This window comes from Meles meles, chromosome 8, assembly GCF_922984935.1.
Source record: "Meles meles chromosome 8, mMelMel3.1 paternal haplotype, whole genome shotgun sequence".
In the NCBI taxonomy this organism is placed as follows: Eukaryota; Metazoa; Chordata; class Mammalia; order Carnivora; family Mustelidae; genus Meles; species Meles meles.
Window position 1 is genome coordinate 10,307,553 of NC_060073.1, and position 27,903 is coordinate 10,335,455.

General features: G+C 54.7%; 1 protein-coding gene across 3 annotated transcripts; it reads left to right on the forward strand.

The window, feature by feature from the left end:
- VPS37C (VPS37C subunit of ESCRT-I) lies at positions 1 to 27,817 on the forward strand. 3 transcript variants are annotated; one of them, XM_046015752.1, is made up of 7 exons: positions 1 to 303; positions 9,554 to 9,665; positions 20,039 to 20,101; positions 20,785 to 20,882; positions 23,828 to 23,999; positions 24,798 to 24,880; positions 25,473 to 27,817. In XM_046015752.1, the coding sequence occupies exons 4-7, from the start codon at positions 20,790 to 20,792 to the stop codon at positions 26,193 to 26,195; spliced, it is 1,071 nt and encodes a 356-aa protein (XP_045871708.1). In that variant the 5' UTR covers positions 1 to 303; positions 9,554 to 9,665; positions 20,039 to 20,101; positions 20,785 to 20,789; the 3' UTR covers positions 26,196 to 27,817. The 3 variants fall into 3 exon arrangements, with proteins under 3 accessions (XP_045871708.1, XP_045871709.1, XP_045871707.1); XM_046015751.1 differs by lacking the exon at positions 20,039 to 20,101 and having other exon boundaries at positions 2 to 303; XM_046015753.1 differs by lacking the exons at positions 9,554 to 9,665; positions 20,039 to 20,101.
- Positions 27,818 to 27,903: the final 86 nt, after the last annotated feature.

Consider the following 27,903-nt stretch of genomic DNA (forward strand, 5'->3'; position numbering starts at 1 on the left):
AGCCGCTGACGGGAGGGTCTCGCGGGGACTCCCGTGGGTGTGGCCCAGGGGGTGCTGCGAGTGTGTGTAGTGGTGGGGGGGGTGCTCAGGGGGCAGCGGTGTCGCGGTGACTCGGACCCGCGGCCCGTCCAGCGCGGTGCGGGTCGAGCGGCGCGGGCCCCGTCCCCAGTCCCGGACGTTGGCGCGGAGTCACATCCGGCGGGAGGGGGCGGGCCTGCGGGCCCCGGAAGTGTGGGCGCGGGCCGTGGTTTAACCCGCGGCGGCGGTGGTGGCGGCAGCGGTGACGGCGGCGGCCGGGGGCAGGTGAGCGGGACCCGGGGAGGGGCGAAGACGGGGAAGGGGGTGGCGCTGGCAGTGGCTCCCGGCGCGCCCCCGCCTGTCCGCCTCATTCTGGCAGAGGCCGGTGATTGGGTGCGAGGGGCGCGTGACTGCAGCCGGCGCCTCTGCCCCTCGCCTCGGAAGGGAGGGAGGCCGGCGCCCCTGCCCCTAGTGCCCTCCCTCCCTTCCCCCTGCGGGTGGCGCCTCGGGCCCCGCCCCACCCCACGCCCCACCCCACCCCACGCCCCACCGCCCCCCTCCACCCCCCACCCCATATTTGAGCATCTTGCTGGGCACAGTTCTAGTGACGTTAGAGCCAGCTCGCCCATTGTACAGATGGGAAAGCAGCCCTAGGAGTGGGAGCCAGAGGTCACACGGGGAGGCCGGTGGCAGAGTAGGGTCCCAGGGACTCTGATCTGTGACTCCCTGCCTGTGCTTTCCCCAGGACAGTGAAAGAAAGGGACTTTCAACCTCGGCTCTGTTCTCCTTTTTTCTGTACCCAGACTAGAAGTGCCCAGCATCCTGACCCAACCCTACCCCTGGACCTGCTGGGTACAAAGGGCATTGGGGTGTGCGTGTGTCTATCTGTGTATCTGTATATATTTGTATCTCTCGCCAGTATATGTCCGGTTCCTCTTGGGTACAAAGGACAGTGGGGCATTTATGTGTCAGTGTATCTCCCTTGGGTGCCTGGTTCCTCCTGATTTCCTCCCTACAGCCAAGAAGGTGCTTATCTTCCCACCTATGGGTGGGAGAAGGAGTGACCTGGGACTATGTTGTGAGTTACTGGCAGAGTGGACCCTGCATCTTGGGGTTTCAGCCCCTGAGACAGTGCCTTCTCAGTACAGTGTCTGGCCTCACCCACCCTGGAAATGTCTCCTTCGGCCCTGGAAACTTCACAGACTCACTTCCCTTCACTCACTAATTCTGTTGCTGAGTCAGAACTTTCCCACTCTCTTCATTGGCCCCTTGCCTCTTTTCCAGGAGTCCTGTTTACTACTGGTGTCCTCAGGATGCTGCCATCTGACTCTCAGGACTGTCGGCCCTAGAGTTGGAGGTGGCGGTGACAGAGGGATTTGGGGAGGAAGGACTTTCTTTGGTTGTTGTGCAAAGCTGCAGCCCTGCCCAGGCCTGGACTTTGTGGTTCTGGGTGGGAGGAAGGGCTTGGGTGAACTACTTGCTGCTGAAGTGAGAGTTTTTGTTCTTGGCGGTCATAGTGCCCAGAAGGGCTTTTTTCCTCGATTATCTTGGAAACTGGCTTGTTGCCTTTGTAATCTCCATTAGGTAGAACATTTCACTTCAGATTTCTTCATCTGGGCAGCTTCTGCTGGCTGGTTTTTAGGTAGCAGTAGCTCTGATTTCTTGCTTGACTGCCATGTGCTCTTGGCACTGTTTTAGGGACCTTGTGAACATAGTGAATTCTGAGAACGTGTCAAGGTAGGTGGTGATCCCATTTTGCAGATGGCAAGGGAGTGGCAGAGATGTTACTTAATGTGGTCACATGGCCAGGAAGTGTCAAGTCAGGATTTTTTTTTTTTAAGATTTTATTTATTCATTTGACAGACAGAGATCACAAGTAGGCAGAGAGAGAGGGGGAAGCAGGCTCCTTGCCAAGCAGAGAGCCCAATGTGGGGCTTGATCCCAGGACCCTGGGATCATGACCTGAGCTGAAGGCAGAGGCTTTAACCCACTGAGCCACCCAGGTGCCCCTCAAGTCAGCATTTTTAACCCCTTAGTCTCATCTCAAAGCTGATGTTCTTACTGGACCTTAAGAATCATCTGTGATTCTTAGGAAAGCCTGGATGGCTCCGTCGGTCGAGCATCTGGCTCTTGGTTTCAGCTCCAGTCATGGTCTTGGGGTCCTGGGATCAAGCGCTGTGTTGGGCTCCATGCTCAGGGAGTATGCTTGAGGATTCTCTCTCTCTCTTTCTCTCTCCCTCCCTCTCCCCTTGCCCCTCCCCTCTCACACTCTTGGTCTCTCTCTCAAATAGATAAATAAATCTAAAAAAAAAAAAAAAAAAAAAGAATTGTCTGTGATAGATGTTAAAAATATGGAGCCAAACCTCTGGAAATTGTCAGGAGGGGTCCCAGAAATCAGTATTTTTTTTTTTTTTTAACATAGGCACTGAGTGATTCTTTTTGAAAGTCAAATTTGGGAAGCACCACCTTAAAGAGTTTGTAGATTTTCTGTACTTGAAGTGACATTGTTTCTAAGGAGTCTCGTTTTCTGTTTACTTATTGCGGTGAAATTTGCTAATCTGGCATAAATCATCCATTGAAAGGGCATTGGGCTAACTAGCCATGTGAAGCATTTCTGGATACTTTTGGCCAGTACCAGTAGGGTTTTTCCAGGCTGACATAATCAGGTCATTGAAGACCTTGTTTTAATCTTGCTGAATCTCTGTTGTTCTGAAATTCTCTTAGTTTCTGCTTAGGGTCTAGAGTTTTCATAAGGTTCCAGTTTGTTCCAGGATAGTTACCCTGTAACTCAGACACCGCTGTAAGGTGAGGTCTCTGAGCATTTGGGTGCTTTGTTAGGCATGTTTACCTGCCAGGTCCTCTCCTCCTGCTGCATTTCTCTTCCCCTTGGCTGGTTTCTGTGAGAGACTTGAGCAAACCCCAAAACAGGTTTGTCGTGATTTCACTGGTGCTGACAAGTGGGGCCCCTGGGGCTTAGGATGGGCAGGAGAGGAGAACAGGAGAGACTCAACCATGAACAGGTTATCAAACAGATAGCCCAGGTCAGGTATGCCTAGCATTGAAGACATTTAAATACTTCTAGTCCCACTGCTAATGTATCTATTCCCTTCTTGGCAGGATTACAAGTAGCGGAAGACACAAAGTCAGCATTATACTGATACTTTCTCTTTCTGTCCAGTAAACACTGATTTATTTCTAACTTAATTTCTTTGTAAACAAAGGATGTACTCTATATGATTGGAGATGTTTTAATTTACTGAGAATTGTTTTATGACCCAGGATATGGTCTTCCCCGGTAAATGCTCTGTGAATACTTGGGGAAAATGCGCTTCTTGGTTTGTTGAGTGGAGTGTCATATAAATTGTCAGTGAAATTGGTTGGTGGTGCTGTTCAAGTCTTAACTGCTTACTGCTTTTCTGTCTGCTTGTTCTATCAATTAGTGAAAAAGGGGTCATTGAAATTTATGACTATGATTATTGATTTGTCTATTTCTCCTTGTAGTTTTGTCAGTGTTTGTTTCGTGTATTTTGAAGCTCTGTTATCAAGTACATAAACATTTTAGAGTGCCATTTCTTTGATGAATTGACCCTTTTAACCCCTGGTAATGAGATCTACTTCATCTCATATTAATATAGCCAGTCCAGCTTTTAAAAAATTATTGGATTGATATCCAGGCTGTATACAGAACTACAACTCAAAATAAAAAAAAAATGGGCTGGTTAAAATAGGCAAAGGACTTGAATAGACATTTCTCTGAAGAAGATATACAAATGACCAGTAAGCACATGAAGATACTCAGTATCACTGGTCATTAGAGAAATGCGAATCAAAATGACAATGAGATACCACTTTACACCAGTTAAGATGGCGGTTATCAAAAGAACTCGGAAGTGTTGGCAAGAGGATACAGAGAGATTAGAACCCATATTATTGCTGGTGGAAATGTCAGATGCACAACTGCTGTGGAAAACAGTATGGCAATCCCTCAAGAAATTAAATATATAATAACCATATGATCTAGCCATTCCAATTATAGGTATATGTCCTAAAGAAGTATAAGCAGAGACTCAACCAATATATTTGTACACCGGTGTCCATGGCAGCATTATTCACTGTAGGCAAAAGGTAGAAGCAACCCAAGTGTCCACTGACAGATGAATGGACAAACAAAATGGGGTACATCCATAGAACATTATCTAGCTTTAAAAAGGAAGGGCATTTTGACATGTGCTATGACATGGATGAAACTTGAAGAAATAATGCGAAGCAAAACGAGCCAATCACATAGGGACAAATATTGCATGAGTCCTTTTATGTAAGATTCCTAGAGTAGTTAAGTTCACAGAGTCAAAAAGAAGAATGATGATTGCCAGGGCCTGAGGAGGGAAGAATGGGGAGTTAGTGTTTTATGAGTATAGAGTTTCAGTTTGGGATGATAAAAAATTCTGGAGCTAGTTGGTGGTGATGGTTGTATAATGGTGTGAATGTACTTAATGCCGCAAAACTGTACACTTTAAAATAGTTTGAATGGTAAATTTTATGTTATATATGTTTTGTCACAATTTGAAAAAGGATAGTGTTTAGAAAAATCAACGTTTGCTTAATGTATTTATATCCTTTTACTTTTAAATTATGTGTGTCTTTAAATGGGTTCTTGTAAAAAGCATAGATAGGTTTTGCATTTTGTAAATTTCAGTTTTTTACAATCTCTGCCTTTTAATTGGGATGTTTAGAACATTTATATTTAATATGATTATTAGTGTTATTGGACTTAACTGTTATCTTGCTGTTTGTTTTCAATTTGTCCAGTATTCTTTTTTTTTTTTTTTAAGATTTTATTTATTTATTTGACAGAGAGAGAGATCACAAGTAGGCAGAGAGGCAGGCAGAGAGAGAGGAGGAAGCAAGGCTCCCTGCAGAGCAGAGAGTCCAATGCGGGGCTTGATCCCAGGACCCTGAGATCATGACCTGAGCCGAAGGCAGTGGCTTAATCCACTGAGCCACCCAGGTGCCCCAATTTGTCCAATATTCTTTCTTCCCATTTCCTTTTTTTTTTTTTTTTCCCCCTGATCTCTTTGGGGTTGAGTAATTTTCATGATTTCCTTTTGTTTCCTATGCTAGCTCATTAGTTATAACTCTTTTTTTGTTTGTTTTTGGCAGTTGCCTTAAGATTTATAGTATGCATCTTTAACTTGTCACAGTCTATCACCAAATGATATTATACCATTTTGTATGCATTTATTTCTTCCCTCCTGGACTTTGTACTGTTGTCACATGTTTCACTTCTACATATGTTATAAATCCCACAATACATTGTTATTATTTCTGCCATAAACAGTCAATTATTATGTAAAGAGATCAAAAAGAAAATGTTTTATATTTACCTACATGTTTATCATTTCTGGTGTTCTTCATTCTTCTGTAGATCCATTTTGTTTCATGTTCTTTCTGATTTGAGAACTTCCTTTAATATTTCTTACAGGTGATGAATTCTTTCAGCATTTAGATGTCCAAGAAAGTCTTTATTTTGCCTTTGTTATTGAATGGTGTTTTCCCTGAGTATAGAATTCTAAGCTGATTTTTTAATTTCTACAGTTAAAGATGTGGTTCCAGTGTCTTCCAGCTTGCATTGTTTCTTGTGAATAATCAGTTGTCCTTTTTTTTGTTGTTGTTCCATTTCGAGTGTGCTGTTTCTCCTTCTCCTTTTAGCACTGTTTTTTTTTTTTTTTAAAGATTCTATTTATTTGAGAGAGAGAGTGAGCGAGAGAGAGCACAAGTGGCAGGGGGTGGGCAGAGGGAGAAGGAAAAGCAGACTCCTCACTGAGAAGGGAGCCTGACATGGGACTTGATCCAAGGACCCTAGCATCATGACCTGAGCCGAAAGCAGATGCTTAACCAACTGAGCCACCCAGACACCCCTTTTTATCACTGCTTTTAAACAACTTAATCATCGTGATGTGCTGTGGTATAGTTTTCTTCATGTTTATTGTGCTTGGATTAGTTGAGTTTCTTGGATCTATGGGTTTATAGCTTTCATCAAATATGGAAAATTTTCAGCCCATTAATTCTTCAGATAGTTTCTCTATCCTCTTTTCTCTTTCTTCTTTCAGGACTCCAATTACAAGTATATTAGGATGTCTGAAGTTGTTCCACAACTCTCTGATGCTTCATTTATTTTCTCCCCTGGTCTTCTCATTTTTTTCTTTGTGGTTTGTTTTGGGTAGTTCGTATTGTTATTTCTTCAGGTTCACAGATCTTTTCTTCTGCAGTGCCTAGTCTGTTGTTACTTCCATCCAGTATGCTTTTTATCTCAACATTATAGTTTCTGTCTCTGTGAGTTCGATTTGGGTCTTTTTTATATTTTCCATGTCTCTACTTAACATGCTCAGTTTTGGCTTTAGCTTCTTGAACATGTGGGATATGGTCGTAGTGACCATTTTTATGTCCTTTTATGCTAATTCTGTTATCCGTATTTCTGAGTCTGTTCCTGTTGATTGATTTTTTCCTTGTTATGGATTCCGCTTTCTTGCTTCTTTGTATGTCTGGTAATTTTTGATCAATGTCAGGTGGTGCAAATTTTACCCCTTTGGGTGCTGGATATTTTGTATATCTGTGTATATTCTTGGGCGTTTTTTTTTTTTTAATTTTTTTAAAAAAATTTTTAAATTAATTGTTTATTTATTTATTTGACAGGAGAGAGAGAGATCACAAGTAGACAGAGAGGCAGGCAGAGAGAGAGAGAGAGGGAAGCAGGCTCCCTGCTGAGCAGAGAGCCCGATGCGGGACTCGATCCCAGGACCCTGAGATCACGACCTGAGCCGAAGGCAGCGGCTCAACCCACTGAGCCACCCAGGTGCCCCTCTTGGGCGTTGTTTTGAGATACTGTCAAGTTACTTGGAAACAGTTTCATTCTTTAACGTCTTGCTCTTAAGTTTTGTTACCTGGATCAGAACAATCTTTAGGCCGGGGTTAATTTTTCCCCACTAACAAGATAGCACCTTCTTCAGTGTTCCATGGATACCCTGTGGATTACTGTCTTTTTCCACTCTGGCTGAGATACAGATTATTCTTGGCTCAATTTGCAGTCCAAGGATTGTTCCCCCCAATCCTGATCTGTAGTCTCAGCATTTAGCTGAAAAATAGAGGGGGACCCTTTGCAGATTTCCAGAGTCCTCTCTTTGTGTTGCTGTCTCCTTTCTGGTTTAGGCTCTGTAAAGTCTGGCTGCCTTGGCCTCCCAGGACTCCCAACTTCCTTTCCCCAACCTGGGGAGACTGTCGGGCTCCGAGATTGTCAGGCTTCGCCTAGGCACTCTGTCCCTCTATCATGGCCTGGAACTTCTTTCTGGGCAGGGAGCAGGTCAGGGGGCAGTTTTGGGGACCAATCATTTGTTCTTGCCTTTCAGGAATCCCTTTCCTGCAATGTGTGATGTCCAATGTCTGAAAACTGTTGTTCCATTTATTTTGTCTGGTTTTGGTTGAGGCAGGGGAGAAATCTGGTCCCTGTTCCTCCATGTTGGCACAGAGTGGGTGTCTCTGTCCAGTCAGCACTCATCGAGTGCCTTGTGTTTGCTAGGCATTGACCTCGTGCTGGGGTGCAGATCTGAGTGGCCTGGCTCACGGTCTGGCTGGAGAAGCATGCGGGTTCCTATGTGCTGCATGCTAGGTGGTACTTACACACCATCGTGGGACGGTGGGATGAGGTCTGTGGGAGAAGGAGCTGATATCTGAAGGACGGGAAGGCATTTTCCAGCTGGAGAAGGCATGGGAAGGAGAACTCCAGGCAGAGGGAATGGTAAGAGCAAAGGCTGGGAGGCAGGATCTCTGTCATACTGACCTTTTTTGGGGGGGGAGTTTTTATCAAGTGATTGGAAGCACGTTGCTTGTTCTGGGAAGAGTAGGTAGCACAGAGAATTGGGGTGGGGTGAGCAGTCCCTGAGGGCGTGGAAGGCGATCTAGCTGAAAAGGGAGGTTCGGGGTTAGCTGATACAGGGCCTTGTATGCCAAGCCAAGGAGCACAAGGTTTTGAGCTATGGAAGGTTCTAAGCAGGGACGTGTGCACTCTGATTGGCTGTGTTCTCTAGAGATTCCTGGGGTGTGTGGGGGAGGGCTGGAGAGGGTGGAGTCTGTTAGAACCAGGCAGGCAGCTGCTGGAGAGGCTGGCTCAGAGTAGGCCTTTTGCTGGAGAGTGAAACTGAGTCCAGAGCCCGGTGTAGCTGCCGATAGGGAGTCTGCCTGTTTGATAATGGCCTTTGCGGGTTTGATAATGGGCTTCGTGGATCCCTGCCTGAGTCAAGAGCAGATATGAAGAGGCTCTGGCCTAGTTTCTCTTTTTCTGGGGCTCCGCTGTTGCCCTCAATGGACCTGCCTGCCTCTGGGGGACCCAGAAGTTCATAGCATCAGACATCACTGGCGGCGGGGGGGGGGTCTACGGGTGCCTCACCTTCTACCAGCCTGGAATGGCCCCGAATCGGTGAGAACAGTGGTCTCGTTGTCCTGGCCTTTGAACAGACAGACCTTGAGTGACCTCATACAGACTCCTGGGTGTTTGCCTTGACCTTAATCCTGCTCCTTCCTGAAGGGGTGGTGGCACCTGCGTGCTCAGCTTGACCGATGCAGGTTCGGAAGTGCGGGGCAGGTGTAGGGATGAGGCAGAGAGCTGCAGCCCGAGATCCTTTCTGAGTCATCTGAACAGTTGGGGCAAAGGAGAAACAAAGTGGCCGTTGGGTGTGGAGTATCTTAGGATGGTTTTCTTTTAGGCTGAGCCATGGGCCACAGGAGGAAGAGACTTTGCAGGGTGTCCCGCTTGTGTTTTACTGTCAGGAAGTTTCGAGAATGGGCTACTTATTAAATAACCTGTTTCTTGGCCATCGTATTGACTGAAGCGGAGCATTACTGATCTGTGTTAACATCCCGCCCCTGGATTTCTATGGCATCGTTGACTGACACTGCCTCCGGAAGAATGTCCAGTTGTCTGTCCTCCGCCTCTGCAGAGGGAGTGGGCCGGGTGGGAGCTCAGCCGTGGTGATGAAGGCGGTTCTGATCCCGTGTTGAGCCTGCCCTGAGAGCCAGGCATCGGACTTCCTAGTGCACTGATTCATTTCATCCTTAAAACAGGCCCGTATCAGAGGAGAAACCGAGGTCCAGAGAGATGGAGTAGCCCGCCCAAGCTCCCCAGCCAGTAGTGGCCGAGGGCACGGGTCTGTCTGTCTCCCAGAGCCTTTAGCCACTGGGCTTTCTTTCCCTGCAGGCCAGGGCCTGAAGGAGGCGCTGGGAGATCCGGAGCCCCGGGGTCTTGTGTGGCCAGCCTCTGTCCTTTAGAAATCTAATGGAAAGATGTCAGCGAGAACGACCACGTCCTAAGCTTGTCCCCAGAGCTGGGCATTGTGTTGCATGGGCGTGCGCTTGACTGAGGGGGTGGCATAGTGCCACGGTGAAGGGTCAGGGCCCCGGGGCCAGACCACCACAGTGAAATTCGGGCTCTGCCACTTCCTCGTTATGAGACTGGGGTCACGTACAAGTCTTCTGTTTGACCCAGGTTTCTCATGCGTAAAATGAGGAAAGCCGAAGGCAACACAGCCGCGAGGGCCTGGTGTGAGGATCACCCCAGCTGCTGCAGACAGAGTGCCTAGGACACGGCTCGGTGCATCGTAAGTGCTCGGCATGTGATATGTGTTTCTTTCTCACTGGTGGCCCAGCGAGGCTTGGGGAGGGAGCCGAGTGGTGGCGGGAAAGCCTGGTTTGACTCCTGTCAGTGAGGCATTCCTGGCTGTAGCACCCACGCTTTGCTCTTGCCTTCTGTCCGCCTGGAATGCTCTGCCCTGGGCCTTCCCTTTCCTGAAAACGCCTGCCTGTCCCTCAGATGTCAGCTCCTCTGGGACGTGTCCCTGGCTCTTTCTCCCAGAGTTGCACCGGGAGCCCTGCAGAGCTCTGGAAGTGCCCAGGAGCACCCGCTCTCTCTCTCTGCCCTGCTGGTGCGCTCGCACAGCTGAAAGAGAGTTGGCGGGGTGGGGTGGGGGGGCTTCTGGAGGGAGGGGTTCTGAAAGGTGGCTTTGGGGGAGACTGAGCTGGAAGAGGAAGGCTCCCTCCCTTCCCCACCCCACGCCTGGTCTCTGCCATCTGTTCAGTTCTCTGGGGGTTTGGAGAAATATTTTAAAGGAGAACTCTTTTAGAAAACTGGAAAACTCAGAAAACAACAGGGCACACCAGGCGAGTGGGTAAAGAGGTTGGAGGTGGAGGTCCCGACAGCCGGAGGGGTGGGATGAGGGAAGGAGGGGAGATGGCCGGCTTCCGGGGGGCAGGGGGAGCTGGCAGCAGTGCTTCCAAAAGTGACTCCACAGGTGGCTGGAGCAGTGACTAGATGAACCCTGGCGATGGGACAGGAGAGGTGTCGGGGTAGCCTGCAGGATTGGGAGTGAGGGCATGATGGAGATGGGGCTCAGGCGGGGCAGGTGGTCTGGGGGAAGGGAAAGGTGAGCAGTGGAGTGGAGCCACCCCTGGGATGCGGGTGAGGGGAGGACGGTCATCAGGCTTGGGAGGGGGCCCTTTCGGGGGTGAGCTGGGCTGTCCAAGGACTGTGAGTAGCCAGGGGCCCCACGCCCTGCCAGCGGCGCCCTCAGGCTCAGGGTCCGCAGGAGTTCTCTACTGATGGACCGCCCTGGCCTGGTCAGCGGCCCACCCAGTAGATAAAGCAGTTGGCTGAAGTCTTGGAGCCACTCCGAGCGTCCTGGTGTTCGGCGCAGGAAAGGGGCTCTTCCTTCCTGGGTCTTCTCACTTAGCGGCTTGCCTCCGGGAGGGGGGGTGGGGAGAAGGGAGGCGGTCAGATGGAGTTATTCAGTGGACCTGAGGAGCATGTGGTTGTTACGTAATTATGTAAAGATGACAGTTGCTTTCAAAAAAGCCTCGTCCTTAGCGGTTGCGTCCCCCCTCGTCGTCGGTGTGCGGGCATACTTGTATCTGGGGATCTGTGTGCAGATGGTTTTGGAGCCTGTTGCGGAAAGTCACACGCTTTGCCTCCTGAGGACCTGCCCTCCCTCCCGAGCCCAGCTGGGTGCCTGGCCAGGGTGTCGGGCAGCATTTTGCAATGGTGGTAAAATGTGAGTGTGTGGACTAATGCTACCTAGTGCCCGCTTGGTGGTTTTTCTAGCCCCTCTAGAGGCTATCTTGCTTACTTCTCTTTAAGTCCTTACAATAGCCCGTGACATTGGTAGTGAGAAGCAGAGTAAGAAGGATGCAATGATTTGCCCAAGGTCACAGAGCTAGTAGAAGGTCAAGCTGGGATTCCATCCAGGAATATCTGGCTCTTAGGCCCTGAACTCCTTCCGCTTCCCTTCCTGCTGTCTTAACTGTTCAGCATTGGCGGGTGGGGAGGAGCTCCCTGCCCTAATCCCAGAAATTCCCTAGAGAGAAAACTTAAGAAAGCTCCCTTCTGGCGCTTACATGGCAACTTTTCAAATTAAAGGGAAGGTCAGGTTCATGCTGCTTTGGACCAGGTGAGCAGTCCATGACGGTTTGGTTTTGTTTTTATTAACTTTGGTGGGAAGTCAGGTGACTGAACGACCGGTCTGATACTTGGGTGCGTGGCTAGAATCATTCTAGGGAAAGAAAACTAGATCAGGTCAACAAATCTGTTCTCATTAAGCAGCGGGAATAGGAAGGTTTCTAAGGGAACCACAGGTGTTTTGGACAGGAGGGGTGGGATGGGGCCAGGTCTCTGTAACTCAGGCATACCAAACTGTGCAGGTTGCTATGGGAACTGCATATGCTGCCGTACGTGGATGTGGGAAATTTTACAAGAAGTCCAGAGCCTTTGCAACTCTCCCTGCAGTGTGATTCTGGGCTTGAAGTAGCTGGCAGGTCAGCACGGTCTCCTAACGGTGAGGAGAGCAGCGATCGGAACTGTGCTTTGTGTGCGGGGGGAGCTGGGGAAACAGAGGCACCCTGCTCAGTCCCAGTTCGATCTTCTGAATCAGTTGCAGCAGCCACATTTGCTTGACTCAATATTGAGCCCTAAGGGTATCAAGAGTTACCCCTAATCATTGGATGACCCCCAAGAGGCAGAGTAATTAATATTTGTTCAGTGCTCAGAGGTTGCCAAGCCCTCTCCAGGGCCATTTGCTCTTCTGAGGCACACAACCCCTAAGGTGGGATTACCATCGTGGTACCCATTTTCCAGATAAGGAAACTGAGGTTAAGAGACTTGGTCAAGGTCACACAGCTAAAGGGTTGTGGAGCCAAAGCACAAACCCCGGGCATCAGTCCACATTCTGTGCTTCTCTCTACGTCCTGTCGGGGGGAGAGCTGGCATTGGTCGTTCAGACAGAGGCAAGGGGCCCTGGGCATCGCCAGCCATCTCCAAGGCTAGCACACCTTATTCGGATCTGAGCTTAGAAAAGACCGCATTTCGGGGCACCTGGGTGGCTCAGTGGATTAAAGCCTCTGCCTTCGGCTCAGGTCATGATCCCAGGGTCCTGGGATTGAGCCCCACATTGGGCTCTCTGCTCCGCGGAGATCCTGCTTCCTCCTCTCTCTCTGCCTGCCTCTCTGCCTAGTTGTGATTTCTCTCTGTCAAATAAATAAAATATTAAAAAAAAGAGTGCATTTCGCTTTCTGTCTTCACTTTTTAAGTTTATCCTTGTAAAGGATCTAATACCCGTTGAAGCTGTTTGTTTTGAGCTGAATAGTCCTGGCAAAGATCCACATTGGGCAAGCCCTGTCCAGACCTTACTTCTCCCCCCTCTCCCTCCCCATTAAAGACAGATCTGGAAGAAGGCCCAAAGTTTGAACCCTTCCCAGCATCCCCTGTCCACAGCTCCATTCTTGGTCCCTTCCTGCCCACCCCAGGGAGTGGTGGGAAAGGGCACTGCCTCTGGCCTAAGGCCCCTGGGGTGTAGTGGAGTCGCCTTTGGGTCTGCTATCCTCACTCGATCCTGTTCCCCATGGTCCAGGCATGTGAGATGGACTGAGTCAGGATAGCAAGTGATAGAAGGAAGTTGAGACCGTGAGCTGCAGGGCCAGTGGCCTGGGACTTTCCTCTCTGTGGAAGTCTGCACCGGAGGGGCCCAGGGACCGCACCCCCAGGGCTGCCCTTGGTTCTGTTTGCTGCTGCTCCAGCTTGGTCAGCCCCCAGACGCAGAGCATGGTGGCAGGAGGTGAGCTCCAGGATGCCTGGGAAAGGTCTTTGTCACCTCACCCCTGAGCCCCCTTCTTTCCTATGGAATCTGTTCTGGGGTAGGCGCGTGTCTGTCCTGGAGGGAGCGGTGTTGACGAGCCACACCCCGCCTGTTGTTGTTGTTTTACAATTTTTTAATTGGCTACTGAAATTTAAAAGTGGAGAGGTGTCACATGGACCTGGAGTTTTCGCTTCCCTGGGAGACCTGGCAGGTCTGGCCAAGCCCAGCTGCCCTCCTGCCCCTGGGGAGTGCCCGAGCTGGGCTGAGCCACCCGGCTTTCCAAAGGAACACTCTCCCTACCTAGTGGCGTGGCCTTGGCGGGCCTGGCCCTTGTAGATGGCCAGGTTCATGACCTCTGCTGTAGGGAAAGCTGCAGGGGAGCCAAAAGGAAAAGAGTTGTTTTCCTTCTTGGCTTATTGGCAGGGAAACTGCGATTTTCTCTTCTTGCGGAGGGAACACAGATTAGCGCGTGCGTCGTCTTTCCCACTTTGTTCCCTGTCTGTGATCTCCTTTGCCTCGATGGTATCACCCCGCAGAAGAGGAGCTGTCTCACTGTACCTGTGAGGGCTGTGTAGCCGCCTGCCTGCCTCAGTGGCCTCCTGCTCCCCGTCTCCCAGCCGTGTGGGTCTGCAGCGGCTCCTCCTGGCGCCCTGCTGTCACCTGCCTGTGGCCCGTGACTCCTGTCCCTGCCCGAGCAGCAGTGCCCCCCACCCCCGGCCTCCAGGGGGCCTGGCAGGCTTCTCATGCCCCAGCCCTCAGAACCTCTGCCTCCCCGCTCCTTGCTCCACCGGCCCCCACCTGCGTCCCATCCCTTCACACCCACCCTCGCTGTGAGTGCTGGCGATGTTTTTGGTGTTTAACACGGAATTGAGTTGGGGGAGTTAGCATCCGTGTTTACATGTTCAGGTTGTGCCTGGCGCACAGTGAGAACTTGGCGTTTACTCACACCCCTCCGCCCGCCTTCATCCTGCCTGCTTTGATGGGGTCTGTGCAGTTCTTGGCATGTAGTAATGGCTCCATGAAGGCATGGAGAAATGAAGGAGGGCGTGAGGAAGGGGAAGGAGCCCTGTTCCTGCTCCTCTGTGTCTTGTCTGACTTGTCTGCCAGCGGACGGACCTGTTTTCTCCCGTCCTGCCTCGGTCTCTCCCTCCCTGCTTGGGTCCATCTTCCTGCAAGCACTGCTTTGAGCTGTCAGCGTGCCGGAGGCTGGGCCAGGTACTGGGAAGACAGAGGTGAACGGGACAATCTCCCTGCCTTCCAAGGGGCTTGTTGTCTTCTCTCCTGTCCCCTCCCCCAAGCAGTGGTCTCCAGACAGCACCTGAGAAGTACGCAGCATCCTCCTGGGCACATGGGTAAGCAGAAGGGGATCCAAGTCAGGGCCTGGGGTGCTGAGGGGCCCGGTCTTTGTACTTGTCAATCCCTCCAGAGACAGAGCCCCTGGGCCGTGGGTCCCCAGGTAACTTCTCAGTCATGTCCCAGTTCTCTGTGGTGACATCCCTGGCAGTTGTGGCCAATTTGAGAAGTGCTGGTTTGGATTTTTCTGGCACATCAAGTGACTGGGAGGCGGACGCTGCTGGCAGCGGGTGCCCAGGCTTCAGGGGTGCCTGCTCTGTGAGCCTCGGGCAGAGTGTCCTGTGCTCTCTCGCCTTTTCCGAATTAGGAACCCAGGGAGGGGCGTGCTGTGTTCAGCCTCACTGGGAGGCCCTGAGAATCAGGAGAGGTCTCTGTGACTTCAGAAGGAAAGGCATCGGTCACTTCCAGGGCTGGGCGATGCCCCAGTAAAGCCCAGGCCCAGAACTGTTGTCAGAGGGTGAGGATGTGAGCCACCTCCGTCCTGGAGGCAGGGACCAAAGATGGGCCTGGATGATCAGTGGGCTTGCGTGGGATTGGAAGCTCTGCAGTTTGGACAACCTTGTAAATAAACTGTCTTCATGGCTCTCCTGCGATGGGCGGAGCCGGTGGGGCAAAGACACCCATGCTGTTAAAACGCCAGGGACAGAAAGGGACTTGGACCTTCAGTGGTCTGACCCCAGCAGCTTACAGGACCTTGGGCAATACCCTTATTATTTGTTTCTGGGTTTCATTTCATCTCTGAGATAGAGGTAATTAAGCTTTCTGTTTGCTTTGGTTCCTGGAGCAATTATATAAATTAATGGGGGGGGGGCGCAAAGGGCTTTGATCTCAGAAGAAAGGAGCCATATGACTGGCAGGGACTGTTTATACCCATTTCACAGGTAAGGAAAGTCTAGTCCCTAAAAGGGATTTTTGTGGCACATTTGGGTGTGGACTCCCGAGCACACAGCTTCTTCTGGAAGAAGTGGGGATGCGTTGCTCTTACACGTGCCTGCTGTGACCGTGAGGTGGTGTGAGGAGGCCCGGACACAGGGGAGGCGGGGAGCCTGGTGGAAGGAGCAGCAGGCCAGGGTCAGGCTCCCAGACCGGGTGTCCCCTCTTCTGTGAGCACAGGCAAGCTGTATGCCACTTGGCCTCAGTGTCACCACCTGTGGAATGGGCGTGGTAGAAGCTGGAGGGATATCGGGATGTTGAGTTAGGGACCAGGGAAGGTGGAGTTGGAAGTGCCGTGGCCCCCGTGCCGCTGCGGCCGCTCCTGCTTGCCATGTGCCGAGGCTCACTTCCTGTCGCCTCTGGGATGCCAGAAGACCCAGGCTGCCCTTGGGAGTTCCAGCTAACGGGGGTTGACCTACGGTGAAACGGAGGTGTTTCAGACCTGAAGTTCTCGAGGCATTTAAACCGTGTGTGGCCTGTTGTGATGTCTGCTGTGAAAGGGGATTAACACAGGAGAGTTTCTTTTCTGCATGTGGGGGCGGTCATCTTTTCCCAGTCAGGGAGTGGCAGAGAGTCATCACAGACAGGAGCTGGAACATTCTCCCATCCCTTTGATCTTCCAAGTGCAAGCAGGGGTGACCTCAGCTCAGAGCATACCGCTGGGGATGGGATTCCCCGACCAGGGACGTGCGGTGGGAGAGGAAGATCTCAGGAGGAGAGCTGTGTGCTTCGTCTGTGGCCACTTTGGGGAGAATTCTCGCCGGCTGAAAGACAGTGATTATTCGGATCATAAGCTGGAAGTTCCAGGGTTTTTGTGTCTCTGGGATTTCAAGGCCATCAAACAGAACCAGGCGTGGGGCTTTCGACTGGAGAGGAAGCCTGTCATTTGGGGTGGTGGGTAGAGGGCCTGCACACTTCAGTGTGCCCCAGAGTTATCTCTCATGTCTTGATTGGCCACCATTCTCTAACCCAGCAAAGTCCCCTTTCTAGCTAAATGTCTGCAGTCACTTACCGCCAAGCTTTGCTGTTAAGTTACATGCTTGGTGCTGTTGTCATCCCACCCCTCATGAAAGCAGCGGCAGCCCCACGCCAGTCCTAGTGACATTGGGCCCCTCTTCGTGTGACCTGGGGAGGGGACTTGCTTCCACAGACGTCCATTACACGCACACGCACGCGCACTGCTGTTCCCAGGATGGACACACGCTGGCTCACAGAGATGCCAGTGACAGCCTCGGGGAGCCCCAGTGAGGAAGCAGTTCAGAGAGGTACAAAATGTTTGAATGCTTTACAAAGTTTTTGTTCTGGTGACTTTCCTCTAGTGAAAATATTTCCCTTTTCTCGGGGGAAGGAGAAAGAAAGTGGCTGGGGAAGGAAGAGCCCATCAAGGAAGCCAGTCTTCTCAGTTGGCTGAAGGGTGGGTTCTGCGTCACTGCCTTCCAGTCAGGTAGCTCCCAGTGCCCCCAGTGCTCCCAGTGCCTTCTGGGCTTCAAGCCCAGCACAGATCCTCCCCTTGGGCTTCCCCTGACTTGGGCCCTGGGGAGCGTGGGTCTCCTGGCCTGTAGAAGCCCCACAGTGTCGCAGGCATGCTCTCTGTGGAGCTCCCCACGGAGCTGGCCAGAGCTTGGGGTGTCTTCTCAGGAGCTGTAGCCTCGACGTTCTGCTGGTTGGTCTGGACGCTGCGGCGTCTACACTGCCTTGCCTTGCCCCCCGCTATGGGGTTGCAAATCTGAAACTTCAGTTCCATCCCGGGCCCGGTCACACTCTGCCTACACGAGGCAAGCCACAAGCACCCGAGGGACGTGTGTCCGGGGTCCCGAAAGAGGTCGCTCAGGAGAGACAACACGGGATCGAGCCCTGCCTTTGCATCCTTCCTCTGCACGGACTGCTCGACGAACCCCTTCCTCTCCGAGGTGTTCGCTTTTCCTCTGTCAGAGTGCTGGACGAAGGGCAAGGAAAGGCCAGAGATGCCACACGAGTTTGGCCCTGGGTAGCTTAGTTAAAATGAAAACTTAGTTAAAAGTCACACGAGGAGTCCTGGAGAGTTCTGGGACTGGAGGAGGACCCGGGACTCTGGCGATCTCGAGGGGCATGGTGCGAAGCCCCCACGGGGAGGGCCCTGCCACTGCCCAGCTGCATGACCTCGGGCAAGGGACTCCCCCTGTCCGGGCCTCCGCGACGTCAGGTCAAGGTGGCGGTACTCACCACATAAGCTGGTGGCGAGGGTCCTTGTAATGCAGGTGCTTACTCGGTGCCCGCTGCCTTCCAACCACGGCGGTTCCGACAGAGAAACCCAGGCATGAAGAGGTCAAACAGTAAATGACAGGGAGGGATTCAGACCCAGGCCGTCTGGCTGCAGAGTCCATTCTCCTAACCTCGAGGCCAGCAGTTCTCAAAGTGTGTTCCCCTGGGGCCCTTGGCGGGGGTTCTTTGAGACACTTTCAGGCTGCTTGTGGATCGGAATAATTCTCATAATCTAGGGCATTATTTTGCTTTTTACTGTGTCTCCTGAATGAATATACAGTGGTTTTCAGAGGGGACACGGAATGCGATCATGTCATCCTTCTGGTGGCTTCCGGCATATGGGTGCTTGCGTGGTCTTGTATTTTAACAATTTTTCCCCCTGGCAACCACGAGCATGTTTTCCGTCTCGACAACCTTCTCATCTTCAGAAGGTCATATAAAAAGAATCCTATGTTATATAAGCAGAATGTTCTATAAATGACTTTTCACTCAGAAAAAGTCCCTTGAGATCCATTCAAGTCGCAGACGTCGATTTCTCCCTTTTTGCCGGAGAGCCGCTTGTAAGACTCTTTGCTAATTGGAGATCATTTGCGTTGCTTCCAGTTCCAGGCTAGTCCAGTGAAAGCTGCTAGAACACTCAAAACAAATTTAAAAAATTTTTCACTTTTAATACCTAAGACGGCCAATACTAATACCTAAAATCCACATGAGGGAAACCTCTGCGGGTTCCTCAGTACTGTTAGGGGTAAAAAGTGTCCTGAGACCAGAACGTGTGTGATCTGCCGCCCAAGGCCCTGCTGCCTCGTGTGGGACTTACCGAGCCTGGACAGTGACACCTGCTGTGGGAGGGGGCTGGGGGACACGTGCTCTGTGTGTCGGAGTGCACCTGCCGGGGCCTCTGGAGACACCCTGCCGACCGCGTGGGGAGCGTGTGGTCAGCCAGCTGCCCGGGCCTGAGCTTCTGAGCTGTCTGTGCTCAGCCCCGACTGTGGGAGCCCGCGGACACCCGGTTCTGTGATGGAGCCTGGATCGGCATGGGATCTGGGCCACGCCGTCGGCCACAGTAGTACATGATTTCTGTGGTGTCCGAGTCCTCCGCCAGTATTTGTTTTAAGCCCGCACCTTACGCCTGCGAACCTTACGCCAGCCCACCTTACGCCAGCCCATTTTGCTGATGGAGAACCCGAGGCTCAGGGAGGTCCCAGCTGTCGGCGGACCCTCGGTTAGGAAGGGCAGGGCGGGGACTCAGACCAGGTCTGTCTCCAGAGTGCTGCTCCACTTGTCCACTTTTGCCCTGCTGGTCTGGTTCATGGCGGACTCCCTCGGTGTGCAGGGTGGGAAGCAGTGTTCTCCTTCCCGGGGCTTGTTCAGCTGGCCGTTCCCCTGCTCTAGCTTTCAGACCAAGGGTTTTGGAGCAGCAGAGTAAGATGGGGACAGAAAGGAGGTCTGGATTTTCACTCTGCCGTTCACTAACCTTTCTGATGCCCACCTGTAAAGGGACAGTTGCTTGTCCCGTCCCCCCGCGATCAGGAGAGACCGTATGAGCAAAACTCGCTATTCCTTGCCTTAGAGCTTGGGGACCATGTGGAGCCTTTAGGAGATCAGAGATGGTGGTGGTCGCTCTGTTTGGCTAGCCCTTTCTCAGTGGGGTGACCCTGTAATTTGTTGTCGAAACTCATTTTGAGCTTGAGGAGGGGCACCGTTCCCCAGCTATGCCTGCATGAGAGGAGTAAACCAGCACTTGGTTGGCCAGTGGGAGGCTGTCACTGTTGGTCAGTTTCTCCTTTCCTCCTTCTGATGACCTCGGAGAGGCCGTCGCCTTCCGTTCCAGATGGGGAAGCTAGGACCCGGAGGTCCCCTCTGGCCACACAGGTGTCACGTTGGTCCTTGATTCCAGAGTGCCAGGCAGCGTGGGCTCATGCAGGCTGAGCGCCGCTGCCAGGGAGGACGGGGGCCTCCTGGTCTCGATCTCTTTGGAACCTGGAATCTTTTGAGAACAAACATCACTCTTGTAATGAGGAAGGTCTACATCAGGGCTATAAGGACGAAGATGACGAAAGATCCAGTGAGTAGAAAGGAAGAGTGGCCTCGGCGTATCTGCACTTCTTTCCCTTTGTCCCCGGGGCTCCCTCCTGGGGCTCGGCTGTGACCCCTCTGTCTGTCACACAGACTCTTGAAGTCCCTCTTGGCAGAGTGACAGAGGAGGGGGAGGGCCGCTGAAACCAGCTGTTCTGTCACAGTGGCTGTTCTGTTGGCATCGGTCGGTTTTCTTTGCCTTCTGAGTGCCTTGGGGGCCAGTTTGATGACTTCTGTTGTTCTCCGAGGTGGCCCTGCATGTGACAGCCCCTTTCTGTGGCACGTGGAGAGGACGGCGGTCGCCGAGCACAGTTGAGGGAAAGCCCAGGGGGTCGGGGCACTAAGCAGAACAGGCAACGATGCCCTTGAGCCTGGGATGCTGAAGCCGTACGGCCCCCGCGTGTGAGGGTCCGGGTGTGTTTCAGGCAGAAATAGATGCTTCTGGGCCCTCTGGGTGGCTCAGTGTGTTAAGCGTCTGCCTTCGGCTCAGGTCATGATCTCAGGGTCCTAGGATCGAGCCCTGCATTGGGCTCTCCGCTCAGCAGGGAGCCTGCTTCCCCCTCTCTCTGCCTACTTGTGATCTCTCTCTCTCTCTGTCAAATAAATAAAATCTTAAAAAAAAAAAAAAAGAAAGAAATGGATGCTTCCAAGAGGGCCTGCTCGCATCAGGGCCCACAGGTGGCCTTGGACCCAACTTGGTCTCTGTCCCCGATGGCCTGACTTCTCCTCCTGCCCTTTCCTGGGTGCTCCTTGGACAGCTTTATCTAGTACCCCAGGGAGTCATGGTGTTGCCTCTGGCTGTCGAGGGCTTTTGCCCTATCCTGCTGCTCATGGTTTGGGGGAAGGAGTGGCTCCCTGGTCTCCTGGGGACAGGGGATGGCTGGGTGGCCTGGATGGGCTTGGTGGGATCCTTGCCCCTCCCTGAGGCTTTCTGCTGAGGGGAAGCATCGTGGGAAACTGCAGTGTGGTCTTTCCCTCTGTTCTTTGTTCACAGGGAAGATGGAGACTCTGAAAGACAAGACCTTGGAGGAGCTGGAGGAGATGCAGAATGACCCAGAGGCCATTCACCGGCTGGCCCAGGAGGCCCCCGAGGTAGAGCAAGGCTGTCACGGGGCCCGAGGAAGGCTGGCAGATGGGACTGCTGTCCTGCTTCGGGACACTGGCTCAGTGGGAGTTGGGGCCATGTTCTTCTGTCTGTTCTGTGGCCTTCCCCCGGTTTGGACCAAGCCAGAGAAGTCCCCGAGATCTGAATCCAGTTCCTGGGCTTTCTAGAAGTTCTGGGGTGTCCAGGGCCCCTCTGTGAGGCCCCACTATTGTTCCAGCCTGACCCTGCGGCGGTTTCTGAAAGAACTGGTAATGTTTTGTGGCTGCCTTTCCCCAAGGACCTTGTCTAGCCCTTCATCTCTGGGAGGAGCCGTCCTTGGCCTGGGGTATGGGCTCATCTCCTGTTTGACCCCATTTCCTATAATCACTGGCACCTGACCGTCTCTGCCCATCCCAGTCCCATGGGAATAAAATAACCCTGAGTGTGTAGAGCTTTTTGCTTCATAAAGGCCTTCCCTGCCTTCCCGTCTCCTTGACCCTCTGACCCCTGCGAGGTCAGGTGGCTGGATGTGGCCAAGAGCTGGGTATACGCACAGTCCCACCTTGAGTGATTGCTGCCTGTCCCCAGCTCTGGAAGTGAGGCCTGGTGCCCCTCATGCTGGGGACAGACACAAGCACGAGCAATGCCAAGCTCATCGGATTAGCGTTCAGAATAGACTTTTGTTTTCCCTGATGGCCAGGTATGGTGTGTCTCTGCTGGGGGTTCACGCTGTGTTCTCAACACCCTGTCCGTCTTCTCCCTGCTCTGTAAGGGGTGCCCCGCGAGGCCGTGTTCCCTTGCCCCTTCCTACCTTGTGCTGTGGCTGCCCCCAGCTGACCCCAGCTCCCCCACTAACCAAGTGAGCAATCTTTGCTGGGGGAGTAGAGGAGGGGCCGGGTGAAGTAGGGGGCAAGCTGGGAGGGCAGGTAGGGGGACTTGGTGTGGCGCATTCTGCTGCCTTGAGCCTCGCTCAGTGAACACCGGAAGCCAAGCCCATGCCAGTCGAGCCCCAAGCGTGCCTCAGCAGTCAGTGAGGCCGTGACCTGGCCAGAGTCTGGCCCAGCCAGCACTGAGCTGGACTCCGTTCATCCTCTGTTTGTCTGTTGTGAATGAAGCACCAAGTGTTTCTTGACTCTGCCTTGAGCATGGCGTTCTGGAAATTCCAAGGCCTGCTCTGAAGGACGGGTAACTTGGTGAAGTGAGCCTTGACATAAGTGTAATTAATGGACTTCCAAGCTGAGCGGCTGTAGACTTGATGCCAAAGCACGGGATGGCAGGAAACCTAAGCGCAGACGACCCCTGGGGCTGAAGGCGACTCGAATTTTGTGGCGTGCCGCCAGCCCGACCAGTTGATTGGAGTTCTTGGAGGGCAAGAACACTCCTGGGATCGAGGGGAAGCGAAGTAGGGCGAGCTCCTTAGATTGGCAGATCCCCTCGGGTGACGTTTCCACCGTGGTCAGTGGAACCCAGTTTTACACATCGCTGTGCGGCCGTGCAGAGACAGGAGCCGGTCAGGGTGCGGTGTGGATGTTGCTTGGACAGAAGAGAGCTGGCTGGTAGGGGCCTGTCTCCACAGAGGGCAGTGCCTGGGTGGGGGGTCCAGGCAGGCCGGCGAGCTCTTTTGGGCGGGGTGCCGGAACTGTCTTAAGTATGCCCTCACCTCCGGGACTGGTGGAGGGCGTCATAGTGAACCCCGACGGAGAGAGATCTGGGGGAGGATGTGGGAGAACAGGCAGGAATGTGCAGGGCAAGACACAGGGCTGAGTGACACAGCTTGAGATACTGGCTGAGACCCAGGGAGAAGACGGTGGGCGCCCGGGAGGGCCGGTGGGCCCCCCGATCCCTGGGCCCCAGCAGCCGCCCTGTGGAGGGAAGGGAGGTATGGAGCGAGATGAGCAGGCTCCAGGCCCGCCCCAGAGCTCGGAGCTTGAGGCTCCATGGCTGGGGAGCAGCAGGAGGGCAGGCTACAGGGACACCCCTGGCTGGGGTGGGGGTTGCTGAGCCGGTCCCTTCATCACACGCTGACCGTGGCGGCCCCTGTCTAGCAGGTGCTCGTGCGCGCCCGTGCCCTCAGCCCCCTCCTGGGCGCTGAGCGCTCTCTTCTCATGCCACGTGGGGCTCTTGATGGTGCACAGTCACGACGGTCTCCAGGTGGTGGGTCCGACTGCCCGCCCACCTCGGTAGAGGACTCCTGGGCATAGGATGGAGCTGCAGGCTGGAGCAGGCCTGGGGAGGGCTCCTGGGTCTGTCGCCTTGCCTGCTAATGGTCGCAAGGGACCCGGCTGAGGGGAAGGTGCTGCTTTGCTTGGGGTCATGCTCTCAGGGGGACACGGCCAGAGGCAGAGGTTGGCGTATGGGCCTCAGGTCGCCCGTGTTGGTGTGGGCCTCCCGCTGGCTGTGAAGCCCCTCCAGTTCTTGGGGGCCCGCTGTTAGCTCATTTGCGCAGCTTCTCTGCAGGACCGACGTGTGGCCTGGGAAGCAAGGACAAGTCTCCCCGGACTCAGCGTTGTGCTCTGACTCAGGCCATCTCAGTGCACGTCAGAGTAGGCCTCTTGCCTCAGAATCTCGGGGATAAGTAATTTGGGATTTTGGTCCCTTCCCTCCTGGAAAGCCTCTGAGTTGTTCACATTAGTGGTCCCCCGGCTTGCTGGAGCTCTGCAGGACTGCGTTGGGCCTGGCTGCTCCTCCCGTGACCTTGGGCAAGCTGCTGACCTTCAGCCGCGTCCCGGCTGTGTCCATGGCCCGGGGTGTTGGGTTAGGGGTTCAGTGAGGCGCCCGGCTCAGAGCGCATGGCTCAGGGTTTGAACCCAGGTCCCTAGGGCCCTCGTTGCGGGTGTTATCCTCTTCTCCCATCGGGGTCGGTGCGTCCCAGAGGCCCCGGGTATAGCCTGCCACGAGGTGCGTGGGGGTGCCGGTCGTGACGGTTCTCACGGTCAGCGTCCCGTTCTTCCAGGTCCAGGACCTGCAGCTGGAGCGGGAGATGGCACTGGCCACCAACCGGAGCCTGGCGGAGAGGAACCTGGAGTTCCAAGGCCCCCTGGAGATCAGCCGCTCCAACCTCTCGGACAAGTACCAGGAGCTCCGGAAGCTGGTGGAGCGGTGCCAGGAGCAGAAGGCGAAGCTGGGTAGGGGCGGCCTGGGGGTCTGGTCTGGGGCGCTTCTCTGTTAACTTGGGGGCTCCGTTCGAGCTTGGCCTGGGAAGAGTTCCCAGAATGGTGCGGCAGGATGGGTTCCCTCTCCCTTCCCGGGGACAGGAGAGGGCCACCAGCCGTGAGCAGGAGCCCGTGCTGGCCCCGTGCTGAGTGCTTGACGTTCGTTTTCCCGCAACAGCCTGGAAGGGAGGGTCCTGTTTTTCTTGGTTCATAGATGAGAAGAATGAGGCTCAGAGAGGAACGTGGCCAGGCTTCTGGGGCTAGATTTGGGATTGGAGTCGAGAGCCCACCTCCCGTGCTGTTGCTGGGTGACCCCGCCAGCTCGGCCTCTGTGCCCTGAGGAGCTGCACTGAGCTCTCTGTGTCCTGGGACCTGCCATCTGTGAGCGGCGGCGGGGAGCGCTGTCCTCGTCTCTGCCCCTAAGAAGCTTGGTGCCGAGGCAGTGCTGGGGCCTCGCCTCCCCTGCTGCGCGGCAGCACAGGGCTGGGGCTGCTTGGTGGGCTCTGATGCCCGAGTCCTTCATCCTGCTGGCATTGGGAAGGCTGGCTAGCCGAGGTCTGGGGGAGAGAGAGAGAGAGAGAGCCCCTCTCTGCTCAGGAAGGTGACCTCAGAGAACTGGGCTCCACGGGGCTCCACACCAGACCCCCCGGGAGCCATGGCTCGGCCTCTGAGCACACAGAGAACACTCGAGAGTCTTTGCCGAAAGCTCAGTCCCTAACATAGAATCGAAAGGCGCTTGTAGAATGTCAGTCTTTCTGCCCTCCCTTCCAGAGAAATTTTCCTCGGCGCTGCAGCCGGAGACCTTGCTAGACCTCCTGCAGATCGAAGGCATGAAGATAGAAGAAGAGTCTGAGGTAAAAGGCGGCCGTCGTGGCGCCCTTCTTCCGTGGGTGGGGTCAGGCCCTGGAGCAGGGGCCCTTTGGCGCGAGCGCTGGATGTCTGCAAAGCTGGGATGAGGGGAGTTAGCAGACGGCAGAGGTGGGTGACACCATTAGTCCGGGGGAGGCCCTCTCGGCCCCCAGCCCCACCCCGGCTGCCTGGCCTCTGCTCTGCCTGCCTCTGGCCGTGTCTTCAGTCTGTGGGCAGACGGGCTCCCTCCAGTTCTCCGCGCTCTGGGTGTAGTGTTCGTCCAGTTATTCGGACATGCGGGAGCTGCCGTGAGCCTGGCACGGTGCCGGGGCGGGGGACAGCAGTAGCCAGCACAGCCCCTGCCCTCCAGGAGTGGCCGTTCTGGTGAGGGAGACGGAAGACCCCAGCGAGTGCAGGTGGAATGTGTCAGCAGTGAGAAGGGCCGTAAGGAGAAAGTCCCCGGTGGGGACCAGAGAAGGCAGGGAGCCCCTGCAGCGGGCTGAGGGGGAGGGCTGCAGCTGAACTTTGCCCCCAGGGAGCACGGGCAGCTGGGATCCCACGCAGTCCCCTGTTGTCACCAGACCTTCTATCTTCTAGGCCATGGCCGAGAAGTTCCTGGAGGGCGAGGTGCCCTTGGAAACGTTTTTGGAGAACTTTTCCTCCATGAGGATGCTGTCCCATCTGCGAAGGGTGCGCGTGGAGAAGCTCCAGGATGTGATGAGGAAGCCCAGAGTTTCCCAGGAGCCGGCCGGTGATGCCCCTCCTCCACGCCCGCCGCCCCCGCCTCGCCCGGCCCCTCCGGCGACACCCCCTGTGGCCAAAGAGCCGTCCCCACCACCTTCCGTAGTGCCTCCTTACCCTTTGCCCTACAGCCCGTCCCCTGGCATTCCCACGGGTCCCGCCGCCCAGGGCCCGCTCCAGCCGGCCCCCTTCCCTGTGGTGTCCCAGCCTTCCTTTCCCTATGGGGGGCCTTTGGGCCCCCCTTACCCGGCAGCCCACCCGGGACCCCGGGGTGCCGCAGGCTACTCCTGGTCCCCACAGCGGAGCACACCTCCCCGGCCAGGCTATCCCGTGGCCCCCACTGCTGCCTCCGGCCCCGGGTACCCCTTGGCGGGGAGCCGGGCCCCCAGTCCTGGTTATCCTCAACAGGCCCCCTACCTCTCGCCAGGAGGAAGACCTCCCTACCCAACGCAGACCCCGCTCCCGAGCTTCCCAGGTCAGCCCCAGCCCTCAGGCCCCCCTCAGCCACCCTACCCCCCTGGGCCCGCGCCTCCCTATGGGTTTCCACCACCTCAGGGTCCTACCTGGCCTGGGTATTAGACAGCATCCTGGCCCTCGGCCCTTCTCTCCTCCCACCGGTCCCACGGCCCTCAGCCCACGCGCCACTGAGATTCGAGGTTAAATTGGAAGTGGACTTGTGTCAGCACAGGGGGGCCTTGTGGGGAGCTGGTTGGGAGCATGGAGGCCGGGAAAACACCAGGCAGTGTGACTGGTTCGGCCGCTCCGGTGCCCTGGCCTCCCAGGGCGGGGGTCGGGAGTTGGGGGAAGGGAGCGCCTCCTTTTAGTGACTGGCTTAGGTCTTCTGGTGCTAGCCAGGTGGGGAGTTCGGTACCTCTTCGTGAGTGTCCGTGTGAGCGAGCAGGAGCACGTGTTTGAGGACGCGTACTTGTGCCTGCGCTCGCGGACATTGGAACCAAATGCGGTGATCTCAGTGAGGCGGGGGCTGGCCTCCGGCCGCTGCTCGCCCCCTCCCTCTCTCCTGGGATTTGGCGGGTTCAGCGTGGTGCCCACGGCCTGGGATGCCACTCCGCGTCTACTGGTCCTTTCAAGGATGGCCTGCCCCACGCACCATGTTTGGGGTTGGATTGGGGGAGAGTGCAGTTAGGAAGAACACTTGCTGACTTTTAAGTCCCATAAAGCCATAATTGAACTCTGCTAGGCCCGTGTCAGAGAAGCGTGTTCTGTGAGCTCGTCTGAACGGTGGCGGCGGAGCCAGGGCAGCGAGAAAGCTGGGGATTGTGAAGGCGGACCCCAGACCTTGCTGGTACTGGTTGGAGAATCCAAGGGGTCGCCTTGCCTGGGTGGGAGGGAGCAGTTCTGGCCCAGGAGATAGTGGTCATGCCGGACTCATTTAGGAGTGGAGGGCCGGGTCACCTCCCCGCCACCCTCTTCTCTGGGGCCCTCCACTTCCAGTTGACTTCTGGGATTCCCTGCTCCCCAGCCATCCACTCCTCTAGTGCCTTGAATCTCATCCACAGCAGCCCCCCTTCTCCCCCCACCCCGCCCCTGTTCATCTCCGTCCTCTGGCTCCCTGGCATCGCTCCCCCCGCCCCAGCACCCCTCCTCAGACAGACGTCAGAGGACGCCCAACAGTGACTTCCCACCTGGTGCTTTCTCAGACACCATCGCTCTGTCGGACGGAGTCCGTTTTCGTGGCTTTTCCCTCGTCTTCGGAATGTACAGGGCGGGGACCGTGACTCCGTGCCACTCGCAGCCCCCGGCAGCTGGGGGTTTTAAGCGCGTTCAGTAATAATGAAGGCAGTAGACCAAAGGGATGTGACGAACGAAGCATTAACTTGATTGTTCCGGGTATGAACCGGGTCTCAAGGGCAGACTCCGGAGCTGCTGTGAGCCAGGAAGTCACACGTGCCTTGCCATGTCCACTACTTGAGGACCCAGCGTCTGGCAGGCCCCGGGGTGCTGGGGGCCTGCGGGGAAACTCGACCTTCTGGTGCCTGCCCCCGGCCTGCGCCGTCAGCGGGCGTGCTCCAGGACATGCTCCGCCCGCGCCCTCGGTTGCTTGCCAGTTGTGCTTGCTTCTCCTAAGTTATTTGTAAAGAGAAATCACTAATGGACTCTGCTGGTTCGAGAGCTTCCGGACCGGGTGAAGGATCGCTGGTGTTTGTAGAATTCATTGCCATAATAAACTTTGATGAGTTACACATGGTGTGGCGGCTCCGGTGGGTTTGCGAAGCGCAGCTGCGGCTGCTGGGGCGGGGGGTTGGGGGACCGGAGGGGGTGCTGGTGG

Excerpts from the sequence above, each read along its gene's own strand:
- VPS37C (XM_046015752.1), top strand. The coding sequence starts at position 20,790 with ATGGAGACTCTGAAAGACAAGACCTTGGAGGAGCTGGAGGAGATGCAG. Across the intron at positions 24,000-24,797 it reads GGAGCAGAAGGCGAAGCTGG|AGAAATTTTCCTCGGCGCTG; the intron begins GTAGGGGCGGCC and ends CCTCCCTTCCAG. Across the intron at positions 24,881-25,472 it reads AGATAGAAGAAGAGTCTGAG|GCCATGGCCGAGAAGTTCCT; the intron begins GTAAAAGGCGGC and ends TCTATCTTCTAG.